The 15,048-nt window shown below is 36.0% G+C and overlaps 1 protein-coding gene across 5 annotated transcripts in view; it reads left to right on the top strand.

Moving 5' to 3' along the window:
* USP40 (ubiquitin specific peptidase 40) overlaps nt 1–15,048 on the top strand; it is a 94,722-nt gene that overhangs the window by 5,982 nt on the left and 73,692 nt on the right. For all 5 annotated transcript variants that reach the window (XR_004176657.1, XR_004176656.1, XM_031651618.1 and 2 more), the window contains 4 exons: nt 2,278–2,442; nt 4,438–4,584; nt 7,497–7,640; nt 9,788–9,916. Coding sequence is in view for 3 of the 5 variants with exons in the window: in XM_031651618.1 (XP_031507478.1) it covers nt 2,278–2,442; nt 4,438–4,584; nt 7,497–7,640; nt 9,788–9,916 (585 nt within the window). In the remaining 2 variants the exon portion in view is untranslated. The remainder of the gene's footprint in view (nt 1–2,277; nt 2,443–4,437; nt 4,585–7,496; nt 7,641–9,787; nt 9,917–15,048) is intronic.

Here is a 15,048-nt window from a genome sequence, read left to right as displayed (position 1 = left end):
AAGTGAAATGGTTCTTGGCGGGTCTTTTTATTCTTCCTGTCCTGACTTTCTCCTGACCTTCTCCATTTTCTTTATGAATCTTGTTGTATATGTGGGCTTTCTTTCACTTTCCTGTTTGGGTTCTAAAAGGAATTCTACTGTATACAAACACTACACACTTGTCAGCAATGAGTAAAGGTGCTTGTTGCAAATATTGATGAGCTGTTAGCTATACAAATCCAAACAAATCCCAATCTACCATTTTTATATGGAATAGATGGATGTATTCCTGCAATGACAGGTACAGGCAGCTATCATAGAATTTAAAGAGCAAACAATTGGAATAGTGTTATATTGACTTTAACGGTAAACTCTGCAGGGGGGTCTTCTCACCAGGAACACTCCTTAACTAGGTGATACTATGTGATTAAGGAGGTAAGGCATGGACTTTGAAGCAAAATGGGGCAATAATACATTCCCTAAACAAGTATGTTAAATTTCTGGTGTAGGGCTGGTACTTGGGGTTAATCCCTTTTTAAAAAAAACGCTATATTGAGATATCGTTTACATGCCACAAAATTCACTCTATTTAAAGGGGTTTTTTTTTTTAGCATATTCACAGAGTTGTTCAACCATCACTAAAATCAATTTTAGAAAATTTTTACCACCCCAAAAAGAAACTCCATACCCATTAGCAGTAACTTTCCATCTCCCGCAACTCAGCCACTGGCAACCCCTGGCCTCCTTTCTGTCTCTATGGATTTGCCTATTCTGGCCATTTCATAGAAACGGAGTGATGCAATAGGTGGTCTCGTAACTGTCTTCTTTCACTTAAGGTCCTGTTCTCAGGGTTCATTCATGTTGTGGTATGTGTCGATACTTCATTCCCTTTTATTGCCAAATGCGAGTCTATTGGATAGATATGCCGCATGGTTTTTGTTTCTTTTTTTAAATCTAGTCATTAGTTGATAGATTTTTCTTTGTTTTTGATAATGAGCTTTACTAAGTTGCTGGTTTCATACTTCTTAATGCTGTGAATTTTTGTTTGTTTGTTTGTTTTCTAAATAAGGTCTTACAGAAAACCCTCTAGGACTGGACCTGCAGTGGTAGGAGAAGGTCTCTGTGGTACCTTTGCCAAGTGTAGGATTGTTTAGGAACAGAGCTGGAAAACTTCCACAAGTTTTCTATCCCATCATAGCTAGTGATATTAGGTAAATTTACATCCTTGAGGGTCTTCTATTTTAAAAGGCAAGATAGGAATCCTCCAGCTTTCATCCACTTTATCTGCTGCTCTTCACACGAAACTATTTTTTTTTTTGAGTTGAGGTCTCACTCTGTCACCAGCCTGGGGTGCAATGGCATGATCATAGCTCACTGCAGCCCTGGGTTCAAGGCATCCTGCTGCCTCGGCCTCCCAGGTAGCTAAGATTTTAGGCATGAGCTATTGCTCTTGGTTGAAACTTATTTTTGAAGTTGTCTTCGTTTATTGCCTCTGCTTCTGAATTCTCCATTTGTTCCTCTCCTTCCTTTCTACTTTTTTTGTTGAAGTCAACAGTGACATCCCTGTGCCAAGTCCAGAAGACACTCTGTTCTCAGCAGAAGGAGCTCTCGGTAGCACTCACCACCCTCCTTAAAGCCCCAGTTCTTCCTGCTTCCTGGGGTCTCACTCTCCTGGCTCTGCCCGCAACTGCTCTTCCTCCTCTCCTCCACTTCTAAGTCTTGGTGCGCCCCTTGGTTTGGTTATAAATTTTTCTTAAGGAGAAGTTCACACACAGCTGCATGACTAATAATGGATTAAAGCAAGTTCCATCAGGATTTTTTTCTCAGTAGCACTGAGTCTTGTTTTAGTTGTTTTTACTTCAAAGCAGTACATTCTAGTTCTTTTCTATTGTTGATAATTCAGACTATTCAGCATGTGCTCTGATTTCAGTGAGGTGTTCCTGTGCAGACACTGCCAGCTCTTAGACACTGGTCTGTGCCTAGTGTATCCCTCTCTCCTTACTGAGGCATGGCCATGTGTATGGTTTCCCACAAGAATAAATGCACATTCTGGGTGTCAAAGGAATTGAGTTATATGTACACAGTGAACACTGCCTGTTCATATTTTCATTGTTTAGTATAAATAAAGATAGGTGGTAATGTCTTAACCAGCTCACAGCTTGTTTTGCTGAGTCATTCTTATATTTGATCTTTGGATTGCTTGATAAATCTTGAGTTTTTATTGACTAGTGTTTTTTTTTTAAATGTTTTAAAAAATCTGAAGCCCAGAATTACATCTAAAAGTTACCTGTTGTGTAGGAAATGAGGCAACATGATGTGCAGGAACTGAATCGAATCCTCTTCAGTGCTTTGGAAACTTCTTTAGTTGGGACCTCCGGTCATGACCTCATCAATCGTCTGTATCATGGAACCATTGTTAACCAGATTGTTTGTAAAGAGTGTAAGAACGTCAGTGAGAGGCAGGTAAATACGCCAGAGTATTTTAGTAATAAGTTATGTTGTAAATTATAATTCATGTCATTAAATGTGTGATCTATAATACCACACAAGGATTAAAGTGTTTATTACTAAAAGTAATTTACTGAGTTTTTTTTCTTCTAACTATACCTAAATCATGAGCCTATAATCCAGATTTCTCCATCTAGATTGAAAGAAGCAAATATCTTGAAACTTAATCTTTTATTCAGTACTTTAATATTTGGAAAATAGATTTGGGGATATTTACAAATAGAAGACTGTGGCCTCATGTGAGAAGCCAATGTCATCATGGTTGGAATATTGTAAAGAAAGTTAATTAGGGAGGTAATAAAAATTGATAATACTGAGGACCGAGGAGTGTTTAATTTGACAAGCATCTATAATTAAATATTGGATTTAGTTTATTAATATTCTTCAGAACGTTCATTTATATATGTGTGCTTCCGTTTATATATTATATATAAAGCTATTGTAATCCTGTGTTAATTAGTATAACCTTCAGTTCTTTGTAATGACACATATTGCCCTTTTAATCTAATTGGAAATTTCCTCATGTAAATACAATCCTGTTTGCCCTACAAATCTTATATAGTCAATGATTTTTATCACTAAATTCATCACTGATCCTTTAATAAAAGGCTGCTTTGATTATTTATGCCAAGAAAGTTTGTGTATTTGTATGAGGACAAAATTACCATTTTCAAAGTGTTAACTGCTTTTTTGAAAATAGATATAAAAATATGTGATTTTCAGGAGGCTGAGGCAGGAGAATTGCTTGAACCCAGGAGGCGGAGGTTGCAGTGACCCAAGATTGCGCCACTGCACTCCAGCCTGGCAACAGAGCAAGACTCCGTCTCAAAAAAAAAAAAAAGTGATTTTTTAAGTTTGGAAATAATTAAGATGTTGTGTGTGTTTTTGAATTACTGCATGCTTGACTTAGCTATGATGTAGTAAATCAGTATTTTCAAAACAATATATGTAAGACCATTATAAATTAAAGACATTAACTTTTCACATATATATTATAAACCATATACTGTATAAATGTTACTTTTAGTACTTAAAATTTTCACCATGAGTTAATCATTTTCATTCCCCAAAATCTCTTAAAATAAAGCTGTTGCACACACATACAGAACTATAAATATGAATTACATTTGCCAAATTGTAAGTGCTTATTACTAGAAATATTGTGATTCAAATGTAGTTATAGCAGATTTCATAAACCCTCTTTTTACAAAATATTCTCTTGAATTTTCATAGGAAGACCTTCTTATCCTAGCTTAATGTAATTCTTTTTTTTGAGATGGAGTCCCACTCTGTTGCCCAGGCTGGAGTGCAGTGGCGCAATCTCGACTCACTGCGACCTCCGCCTCCCAGGTTCAAGCAATTCTCCTGCCTCAGCCTCCCAAGTAGCTGGGACTACAGGCATGCACCACCACACCCAGCTAATTTTTTTGTATTTTTAGATATGGGGTTTCACCATATTGACCAGGCTGGTCATATAATTTCTTTCCTTATAACTTCTTCAGTATATCTTAAGGCAACCCTAGCAAAAGAAGATAAAGAAATGGAGTTTACATTAGAAAATTCAACCCTGCCCTTGCTCTTATAGTCTAGTCTAGAGTCTAAAACAGTACTGTGTACCTTGTATATATGCACTTCTGAATTCAGATATGTGTTTTATTGTGGTTTATATTTCCTCATAAAACATTTTATTGCATCTGCAGTAAATTCATAAACTTTTCTTATCAATTTTTTTCTGATATATTTTAAGCTAAATTATAGTTCTATTTCAAAAGAAGGATATTTAGCGTTATGAACTTCACAACATCTAATCAGGAGATCTACGTCTTTATTTGTAGTGTTTTAGAAAACATATATCTGATTATTCCCAATATATGTGTGAGTTGGTGATGTGTTTATGTGTTTGTAAACCTCTGAAATTGTTTTTCAATATTATATTCATGTCTATTTCAGGAAGACTTCTTAGATCTAACAGTAGCAGTCAAAAATGTATCTGGTTTGGAAGATGCTCTCTGGAACATGTATGTAGAAGAGGAAGTTTTTGATTGTGACAACTTGTACCACTGTGGAACTTGTGACAGGCTGGTTAAAGCAGCAAAGGTAAAGACAGATACCTGCTTTTTCCCAGGGTCCCCACTTTGTACTTAGTATAAGTCAACTTGTATGAAAAAGTCTTGAGGATATACTTGAAGCTGTTGACACTAAGGATTGAAAAGATATTTACATCATTATCTGTATTTTAATTTTTTACAATAAAGAATTTTTAAGGCTTTCAGCCCAACAGTACACCCAACTTCCTTCTCTCTGGGGAAAAGTTTATTTGTACCTCAGTGTTTCGTAAGTATCCCTCCTTTTTGCAATTACTGTTGTGAAAAGAGATGTATATATTTTTATTTCTGCCATTGAGAAGCTTGTTGAGCTTTCCTTTTGTTTACTACTTTCTTTGTTTACTACTTTCTTTGTTTACTACTATGAAAATAGATGGCTTTCTTCATTTTCTTAATATACAGTTATTTTATAATCTTGACATGTTCTTCCTCACTCTGGCAAATCCAATATAGACTTACCTCCTCCGCCAGGTGGGAGTATTTAACTTGCTAATTAAGGAGTTTAACAGAATGCTTCTGGTTTTCTTTCTGTACAGTCAAGCAAAATATAAGACAAAAGAAGGTCAGGACTAAAGCAACTGATATCTTTTGCCATGTGAGAGCTGAGAGAGAAAAGTAAAACAAACCAATAAACATAGAATTCTGACATTTCTCAAATTTATTCATCACATTCATATATCAGTAGCCATTCCTGTAGTATAATTCATAGTTATTTTCCTTTCCAGGAAAGAAGAGACACTTTGATAAGAGGAGAAATGAGAGACAACTACTGTTTAGCTTAGTGGAACACCTCCCTGGTGTTATTTTCATGCATCCTAAGTTTTGCGCATTCCAGCTCTTTTCTGATATGGCAGGGATTTATTATATCAGCACTTTGGCCTTTCTGAAAATCCCTGTGCCACGTATTGGTGTTTTATCCCAGTACTGATGTGAGGTCTCTCTCTGTGCTTTACTGGCCAACCCTTTTGGGTCCAGGATATCTATTTGTTCTAAGGGAGACTGACATCTGAATAACTCTTTTTGGAGGACAGATTTTTAAAAAATGTTTTGTAGGTTTTTTTTCCCACTTTATCTTCTAGCAGCCATTCATTTATATTTCCTTTTCACAATTCCCTGTGATTTCTCACTATGGAATTGTTCTTTAATGTATTTTTTACACCCTTAATTTCCACCAAAAGCATTACCAATGCTAGTTAATTGCTAAATACTAGTAATTCATTAACATTAATATAAAAATGATTATTATAGATAAATGTATCTATATCTACGTATGTATATTAATACCATTTCCTCTGGTCTGGATGTGCTGTCTCTAACCTTCTCTGGCCTTCCTTCTCAGCTTCTTGTACCTATGGCCAATATGGCATCAACCCTGCTACTGTCGTTATTATCTGCAGTGGTGACGTTCCCACTGCCATGGGTGATGTGATGAGCTGTTCATAAACATCATCAACTTGAGCTCAGTTCACTCAGTGGTTACTGAACATTGTCTTAAACAGCTACCATAAGAGACATATTTATGTTATGCAGTCACTTCATTATGACAGAGATAGCATTATTCCTATAGCTGACAATTATTGAATTTTTCCAACAAATAAAATGAGCATTGATTTAGATAATACACAATACTGATTTTGTATCCTGGAGATTATAGATGAAACAATAATAAAACCTTACACCCTATGCCTATAGCTTTCACAGGAAGATTGAGCTTTATACTGTTTCACCTGTATTTCCATCCAGTTTTTGCCCCTTTATCAAACCCAAAGAGAGAGGTTCATCATTTGCTTATTTTGTATTTCACCTTTGGTGTATGAACTTCAGAGTTTGGAATAGTGTTAGAGACCTACACATTCAGCTTTTGGTTAGACTTCATGTTCACGTTAACAAATAAGAACCTTTTGCTAAACAAATGTAGTTTTTAAATATACCTTTTATCGCATTTCTTTAATTCTCTTTCAGTAGAAGTTTTTTGATCTTGATACTTCTAAATTTATATTCTATGCATTGGATTTGTTGCATTCTAAGTTTATGTTTGACTATACTGCTAAATAAATGCAGATTTTCTTGTCCTAAGCAGTATTTTCTCAGCCACATTATAGTTGAGTTACTCAGTTTTTTTAGATGCATTTTTAGAGCTTGTTTGAAAATCTACCATGTTGTTATATTGCTGGGGTTTTTTTTTTGTTTTTGTTTTTTTTCATTCAACTTGTTTTTTACCCACTAGATTTGTGGAGCTGTTTTTTAAAATGTATTTTTAGCACTGTTAGAGATATATGATTATGGGTAATTTTATATATCAGGGAGGACTTTTTTCTCCTCACAGACCAGTAATCCCAGAGGCTGGGCACAGCTGATACTCTTAAAAAGCAGCTTAATCCCAATCAATAGATCTTAGCCCTTGGGGAAGTTAGAGGCCTTCTGCAAGTCTCATGAAAGCTATGATTCTTCTCCTCAGAAAAAATACATATGCACATGCAGTTTTTTATCATTTCAGATCCTTTAAAACAGGTTAATAGGTCTCAGGTTGACAGTTCCAGTTCTTCACTGATTAAAAAGAACTGTAGACCTGCCAGGTAAAGTGGAGACACCAAGGATGAAAGTGAAAGGCCAGAAATTGGGCAGGAAATAGGCACCAGTCATCAAATACTATTTCAGGATATCAACACTAAAGATAAAACTAGCTTATAAATTATTAATTGTAAGCACAAATGAGTGGCTCTACCTTTAGACCCATAAAATAGATGAGTTGATATCGAGTTATGTTGAATCCAAGGTAATGAGTTGATGTAATATTTCTCTTAGACCTGTGTCATAGGTTGTTTTTTCAGACTTTAGGAAACATTATGTATCCTTTTATGTAACCCTGTTTTTAAAAAGCTTTGTAAATTTTTCTTTTAACAGTCGGCCAAATTACGTAAGCTGCCTCCTTTTCTTACTGTTTCATTACTAAGATTTAATTTTGATTTTGTGAAATGCGAACGCTACAAGGAAACCAGCTGTTATACATTCCCTCTCCGGATCAATCTCAAGCCCTTTTGTGAACAGGTTTGAACTATTTTATTTTTAAATTCTTTCTTTTCCCCTCTCAAGACTGAATCTATTATTGACCTGATTTTCAGTTGGTTTATTGTGAGAATCGCTAAACCTTGGCACTATTGACATTTTGAGTTAAATTATTCTTTGTTGTGGGAGACTGTCTCATGCATTAGGGTGTTTAGCAGCATCCCTGCCCTCTACCTATTGGATGACAGTAGCATCCTCACTCCCCCTCCCTCAGTTGTGACAACCAAAACTGTCTTCAGACAGAGCCAAATATGTCTCCTGGGAGGACAGCATGGGCAAGATTGACCCTGTTCAAGTACCACTGATTTATTTACAGTCATTTTGAATTTCCAAAGTATAGATTTGTTCCCTTCTTTTTATTAAACCCTTCTTTAAAATATTTGAAATGAAAATTTAAGAACAAAATTAGAAGTTACCCTGCATTTAGAAAACTTACGATTAATTGGTACCACTGATTTGGATTTAGTTTATTTTACATGTAATAATGAATTTATGCATCTAGAAAGTCAAGAGGCAAATGGAAATTCGCTAGTCTAGAATTTGTAATCCTTAAGATATAGGGAAAGAAGAGGTTTTGAAAACAAATTAGTTACAAAACCAACCTACTTTATGAGCCATTTAAAAATGTTTTTTATAACATTGCTGTACATGCCAAGGTCTGGGTGAAATGAGTAATTATTTCTTATCACAAATCATTCTTACATGTTTATTCAGAATAGAACATTTATTAGCTAGCTATTGAGTTTCTGTGTAAAAAAAGTAATCTTTTTATAAACATTTCTTAAATTCAGGATCTTCACACATGGGCCTTCCTTTACTTCAAGCCAAATTATTGAGCTTTTTGAATTTTGTTGTTGTTGTTGTTGTTTGAAGTACCACTCAAAGGTTCTAATATTCTGTTGCCCCGAGGCTATTATTGACATACCCAAATAAATAATTTTCCCAGAGTTAGTTAATATAATTGTTTCTTGTTTTATAAAAGATAGTTTGTCACATGATTTTAACATACTTTGATGTAACAAAACTGAAATAAGTGAATAAATTGAGCACTTATCTAGGAAGTTCACATTAATTTTACTTTTGGATTTCTGTATTAATGGAAAAAAATCACTGTGCATCTTTGTATACACCTTGTCTTTTGCCTGTACTAGACATTTTAAACTGCTGCCCACTTAAAAAGTTTAATATTTTAAGCAAATAAATTCTTAAAATAACCAACACCCATCAAGGGGCCACCATATGTACATCTGAACATCACAGATGAGCGCTGACTGAGTTTAGATGTCAAAGCCAGAAGAGAGCTTATATCATGTAGTTTTAGATCCCTCAGGTGTAAAAAAGGCTTCTTTTTTCTTCTGCATCAGAAATTTAAACAAACATCTTTAAAGTACCTCTTAATCTAGAGTAGCTTTTTGTTTTATTTTGTTTTTAATTGCTAGTGTAGGAGTACATCTGTTAGATCACTCATGATTATGGAGCATATTGATTGTAGAAAATGTTGATCATAGAATTAATAAAACAAGAAAGAACCTCTTCCACTAAACTGCCTCTAAACAAAACCAAATGATAGTCATAATTACTAAGTTCTTATTCTATACAGAGGACTCTAGTGTCAGGAGGGGTGATAGTTGATCTGGCTTTGACTTTGAGGCACATGACAACCTAGTTGAAATAGAGGACAGTTTAAACTAGATATGTATCAATTTAAAAAAAGGTGATGCATTTTAAAAGAAGAGTGCATCTATAAAATAGCATAAACAGGTATTGTACGAAGATGGGTTTCTCTTGCTAAAAATTTCTGCAACAGAATCACTGATAGGGTAACATGTTTCATTGTTTTATTGGCTTACATGGTCTTAGCCAAAGTACATAAAAGTAATGTATTTTTCAGGTACATGTGTTCATGGTCGGCTAAGAGGCAGAATTTGATTGGTGTAGTGTGACTGGCCATTAGATCAATTTAAAATTAATTAATTTTAAATTTAAAGCCAATTACTTGAATTCATCTTTACTCTTAACAACAGTGAAGTTTCTTATTAGTTTCAGTAGTTGAAATTATTTTTTCTTTTGATTATTATCTTAGCATTTTATGAAAACTGTATCAATATTTATGTTCTTTTTTCTTTTAGAATGAATTGGATGACTTAGAATATATGTATGACCTCTTCTCAGTTATTATACACAAAGGTGGCTGCTACGGAGGCCATTACCATGTATATATTAAAGATGTTGATCATTTGGGAAACTGGCAATTTCGAGTACGTATAGAAATTTATTTAGAAATATCTTTGCAATTTCTTTTCTATTCCTATTATTTTGTTGAGGATATTTTGTTTACCATTTATTTTATATCCACTCTGTAGAAAACTTTGATAGGCACTGAAAGTTAATACAGATACAAGTTTTAAATTTTTATTTCTAAATAATTTCACACATACAGAAAAATTACCAGAATAGTAAAAACACCTCCTGTATACCCTTTACCTAGATTCTCTGATGAACATTTTGCCACATTTGTGCATGTGTATACACAGACACACATCATTAACATTATCATTATTAGTGCGAACCGTTTGAAATTAAGTTGAAGACACCAGGTCCCTTTACTACTAAATACTTAAGTGTTTATCTTCTAATACCAAGGATATTATCTTACATGAACATTGATTAAAATCAGGATCTTCTGACATAGATATAATACTGTTGTCTAATACTTAGTTATGTTCAGATTCCATCAGTTTCCAGTTCACATCCTTCATGGCAATTTTTCCCCCACTCTAGTGTCAAATCCAGTGTCAAGCATGGTATTTAGTTATCTCTGATATCTCCTCTAATCTGGAACCATTCCTTACCTATACAGTTACTCCATTATCATAAAGAGATAGCACAATTCCTATAGCTGACCATTATTTAATTTTTTCTGAAAAATAAAATGAGCATTGATTTAGATAACACACAATATTAATTTTGTATCCTGCAGATGGTAGGTGAACATGTGATAAAAACAATAAATCCCATGTCTATAGCTTGCACAATAGGATTTAAGACCAGGGTGAATTTTGTCCTGTTTATTATAATATGACTGCGTAGTCATGTCTTTCATGGTTGCTCTTTGAAACAGTGCTCAATAATCACTGATTGAATGACATTTAAAACTTTGATCTTCCTAGAATGGTTTCCTGTGAGAGGTATAAGAAGGATTTTTTTCCACTTGAAAAAATTACCCATTTCTACTTATTGAGTAATCAGTTTTTCTCTACCAATCTACTATTGCCAGTTCTATTATGTCTACTGTTCATTTTTGTGTGAGTCTGTTTTTCAGCTCTCTATTCCATTGTTCATTTTTTTCTATTCCTGGACAAATACATTGTCAATTTCCATAGCTTTATAATAATCTTGATCTCTGGTAGGACAAGTCTCCCTACATGCCGTTATTTTTCAGGAGTGTGGGACCTGTCTTCATTTTTTATGCTTCTGTGTACATTTCTAGAATCACCTTGTCAGTAGTCTCACAGATGCACATGTGTGTGCACATACACATATACACACACATACTCAATGGGATTTCCGGTCTTCATATGTGCACAAGATATACCTTTTCATTTTCTAAAGTCCCTTTAATGTCTTACTAAAATGTTTTATAATATTTCTCGAAAAAAAAATTTACAGATGTTCCGAGGGAAAGTGCTAACTGGTGTCTAGTTCCTAGGAAATTATAATCTATTACACATCAACCCCAAACACAGTAAAACGTCTATAGGTAAGTCACAAACCATCATGTTAGGATGTAAAATGCTTGAAGCGTAGCTTCCTATTATCAGAAAGTGAATGCTGTTGTTGACAAATACTTGCTCCACATTTAGTTGTAATATGGCATATCATGGTGCCAGCAGTATCCAAGATGCACAGTCCCTTTGACGACACTCAGCCAGCTTTTCAAAACGTTCATCTGTATTTCTGACGTTCTATCAGTTGTATTTGGAACATATTGAGAGATATATGTTCTGTAAAGTTTGGATATGAAAAAAGTCAAACTGTGTTCTACCAGGAACATGTTTACCAGGGAGATGGTCTATGCCTCAATTTTGTGTTTTCTGGAGTGTTTGTGGCTGGTGTATTGAAATGCAGCTTTCTTTAGTATGTTGATTTTATATACTAAAATATATAAAATATTAAACAGTGTATATACTAACAACCAATAATATTGCTAAATACTCTTATGTTGAAGTCATCTATGGAAAAAGACGGTTTTGTTTTACCTGTCGAAATCCTTTGCCTTCATTTCTTTTACTTACTGCAGTGAATGGAACTCCCCTTCTGGCTTGGGAAAGCTGTACAAGCATTGCTCTCAAGTGCTTGTGCCACATTTGCCAAGACACCATCTTGTCGGGCGCCTTCCCAATTAGATGAAGTGAGACACTTGTTATCCTCATCGACTGTTTCAGCCCTCAACGTTACCATGTTTAATTTGAGCTGATCCGTATTGTGTTACTATACTTTCCCTTGAACTACCTTCTTGTATTTTTAGTTTACCATAGTAGAGAATCCTTAAGAAAGTGGCCTTCTCACTCTGCCTTAAACTCCCCTTAATTATCAGATAGGCTTTATTTTGCTCTCTAAGATGAAGCCTTTCATTAGATTCTGATGGAAGCTTGTCACCAGGTCTGGTAAATGTTTATTATGGTGTTCATTTTTTTTGCCTTGCCCATTCCCATTGCAGTTCGTGGCTCTTCTCTTCCGGTTGTGCCTCCAACTGTTGTGACTTTTTTCAATATTGCTGTGTCTCTCTTCAGTCTTAGGAAGTGCTCCCAGCCTCTCTGTCAGCCCAGCCACCTCAATGGCTGCTACAGTTTTTGCTCAGCCAGTTTGAAGATTTGAGGTATTTTTCTAGCTGGCAATATTTATCCTCAGTTTGTTGATGCATAAAATATCTGTTTGCAATTTCATCTTCACGTTTATCTTTGAGGTCATGCACAAAGGCAGCTTCACACTCTGGTAAGACAGCATGTTTTCAGAGTAGTGATTCTCTCTTCCTTGACTTTCTTTTGGGTTGTGGTTTCCTGGACATCTCTTGTGCAGTTTTGTGCTCATTTCTTCAGAATTGATCAGCTTCTTTCTAGCAGCATCAGGATCTCTTCACAGTTCTGTGACATGACTCGAAGGGCAGCAGGCATTCCTTCCTTTGGCATCAATCTCTGCACTGCCTGTCCATTTTTTGAAGCTGTAACACCTTAGCAGGGTCTTCCTTGGGGCTTAGAGAACAATAGAATATTGTGCTTGGTATGTTTTCTTGTTAATGGCTGTCAAGCATCCCATGTAATTTTTTTTCTTATTGTTCTGTTCTTTAAAAATCACTAGCTTTTCATCCAGAGCTTCATGCTGTTCAGATAATGATTTTGTGTTTTAAGAATTTCACCTGCAGTAGATATATCTGGTGGACACTGTGTTTGTCTCTTTTACCACCATTATTCTGACAGATCCCCTGTGCCCACGAAGGGTCCCAAATATTCTAATTGTAGCCGGGTAGTGTTCTTTCTACTTACAGTTCAGCAATTACTTCTTCCCTTTCAAGGAACTGTGCTCTGCATACATGGAGTTCTTTTAGTAGGTACTGCCTGTAGGGAGTAGTTTTCAGGACCAACCTCATGTAATTTTCCCTGGGTTAAAGCTAACATTTTAGTCTCTCTTAGTGTGCCTAGAAGATGATCCCTTTCTTCTAGCATGGAGGCCACTAACTGCAAAACATAAATGTAGATGTGGCTATAAAGAGGAGCCTGATCCATGCCTCCAACTTCCTGGGGGGACTTCGGCTTCACAGATGGTTGGCATCATTTGGAACATCATCTTGCACATTTGAGGAAGTGGGGCAAAGAAGGCTCCATGACAGCACCCAGTTGGCAGCTCTATGACTGGACCAATCTGTCCCAACATGGCCAGGGTCAGACACTGGCAGAGTGGAGGAGGACTGGGCCCAGCCTATATGTCACCTGGATCAACTTGTCATATGTTGGGCTCATAGGCTCAAGCGTCATCCCTACAATGCCGATTTGCCTCTTCTCTCCTGTCATTTTTAAATCTCTTATTCCATTGTCATAAATTTCTTCAAGCACGTTAAACATACCTATTTTCTTATTTTCTCTCTGATAATTGCAGCATCTGAAGACTTTGTAGGTCTGACTTGGTTATCTTCTGATGTTGCTGATTCTATTTCCTTGTGATTTTGGTATGGTGGACTGTAGGCTTCTTGCTTTGTTTGTTTGTTTGCTTTTTAAGAACTTGATTGATGGGAGTAATTTGAGGACTGAGTTAAAAGTGCCTTCTTCCAAGAAAGATTTGTGTTTGTCTCTAACACAAGCCTGGGATCACTACCAGCCCTTAACAACATTAAAATCAACTTGATGGTTTTAGAGCAAAACAACCAGTAGGAATTTGGGACACAAACCCACATGAGGACCTACTTGTGATTTAAGGACATTTTTCCCCCTTCATCCAGTATCAAGGTCAAGGCAAGCCAGTTCCTCATTGTCCTTTATTGTAAGGTGGATTTTTCTCTAGGTTGTGCTTATATTGAAGGTATAGCCATTTAGGGATTCCAGCTTTTTGCTGCATTTTATCATTGTGATATATTAAAAAGTATATATTTGGTCATCCTTTCCAGTTCCTGTTCCTAGCACAGAGCTCCTTGGAATTTCCTGAGTGATTGGAGTGTCTTTTGTTATTCATAATGGGCCCTTTCCACTATATCTGAGTTGATGTTAATGAAGTCACTCTTAGATGCCTCAGGATGGAGGCTGGTTGCCAGAGAAGCCAGTCCATTATTAGAGGGTTGAAACTTACAACCCTGCTTCCCTGACCTTGGGGAGGGGAGAGAGACAGGAAATTGAGTTCAGTCACCAATGACCAGTGATTTGTTTAATTGATCATGCCTCTGTAATGAAACTTCAGTGAAACCTCTTGAAAAATGAGGTTTGGGGCATTTCTGGGTTGGTGAACACATTTTCATGCTGGGAGGGTGGCCAGCACGACTCCACAGAAACAGTTTCCTGAACTCTGGGCCCTTCTGGACCTTGCTCTATGTCTGTCTCCATCTGGCTATTCATTTATATCTTTTATAATAAAGTGTAGTGTAAGTTCCTGAGTTCTTACTGTTATTCCAGAAAATTATGAACTTGAGTTGGGGTGAAGGGAACCCTAGAATTTGTGTTCAGCTAGGCAGAAATGTGAGTACCCTAGGGACCCCGTATGTGGTTTGTGTTTGAAGTAGGGGACAGTCTTACGGGACTGAGTCCTCAACTTACGGAGTCTGTGCTATCACCAGATAGTGTCAGAATTGAATACAATTGTGTGACACCTAGTTGATGTCAGAGAATTGGAGAATTGATGGTTGTTT

Source organism: Papio anubis, chromosome 10 (assembly GCF_008728515.1).
Source record: "Papio anubis isolate 15944 chromosome 10, Panubis1.0, whole genome shotgun sequence".
NCBI lineage: Eukaryota > Metazoa > Chordata > Mammalia > Primates > Cercopithecidae > Papio > Papio anubis.
Note: the sequence above shows the minus strand (reverse complement) of the source record. Positions and strands in the feature narration are given on the sequence as shown.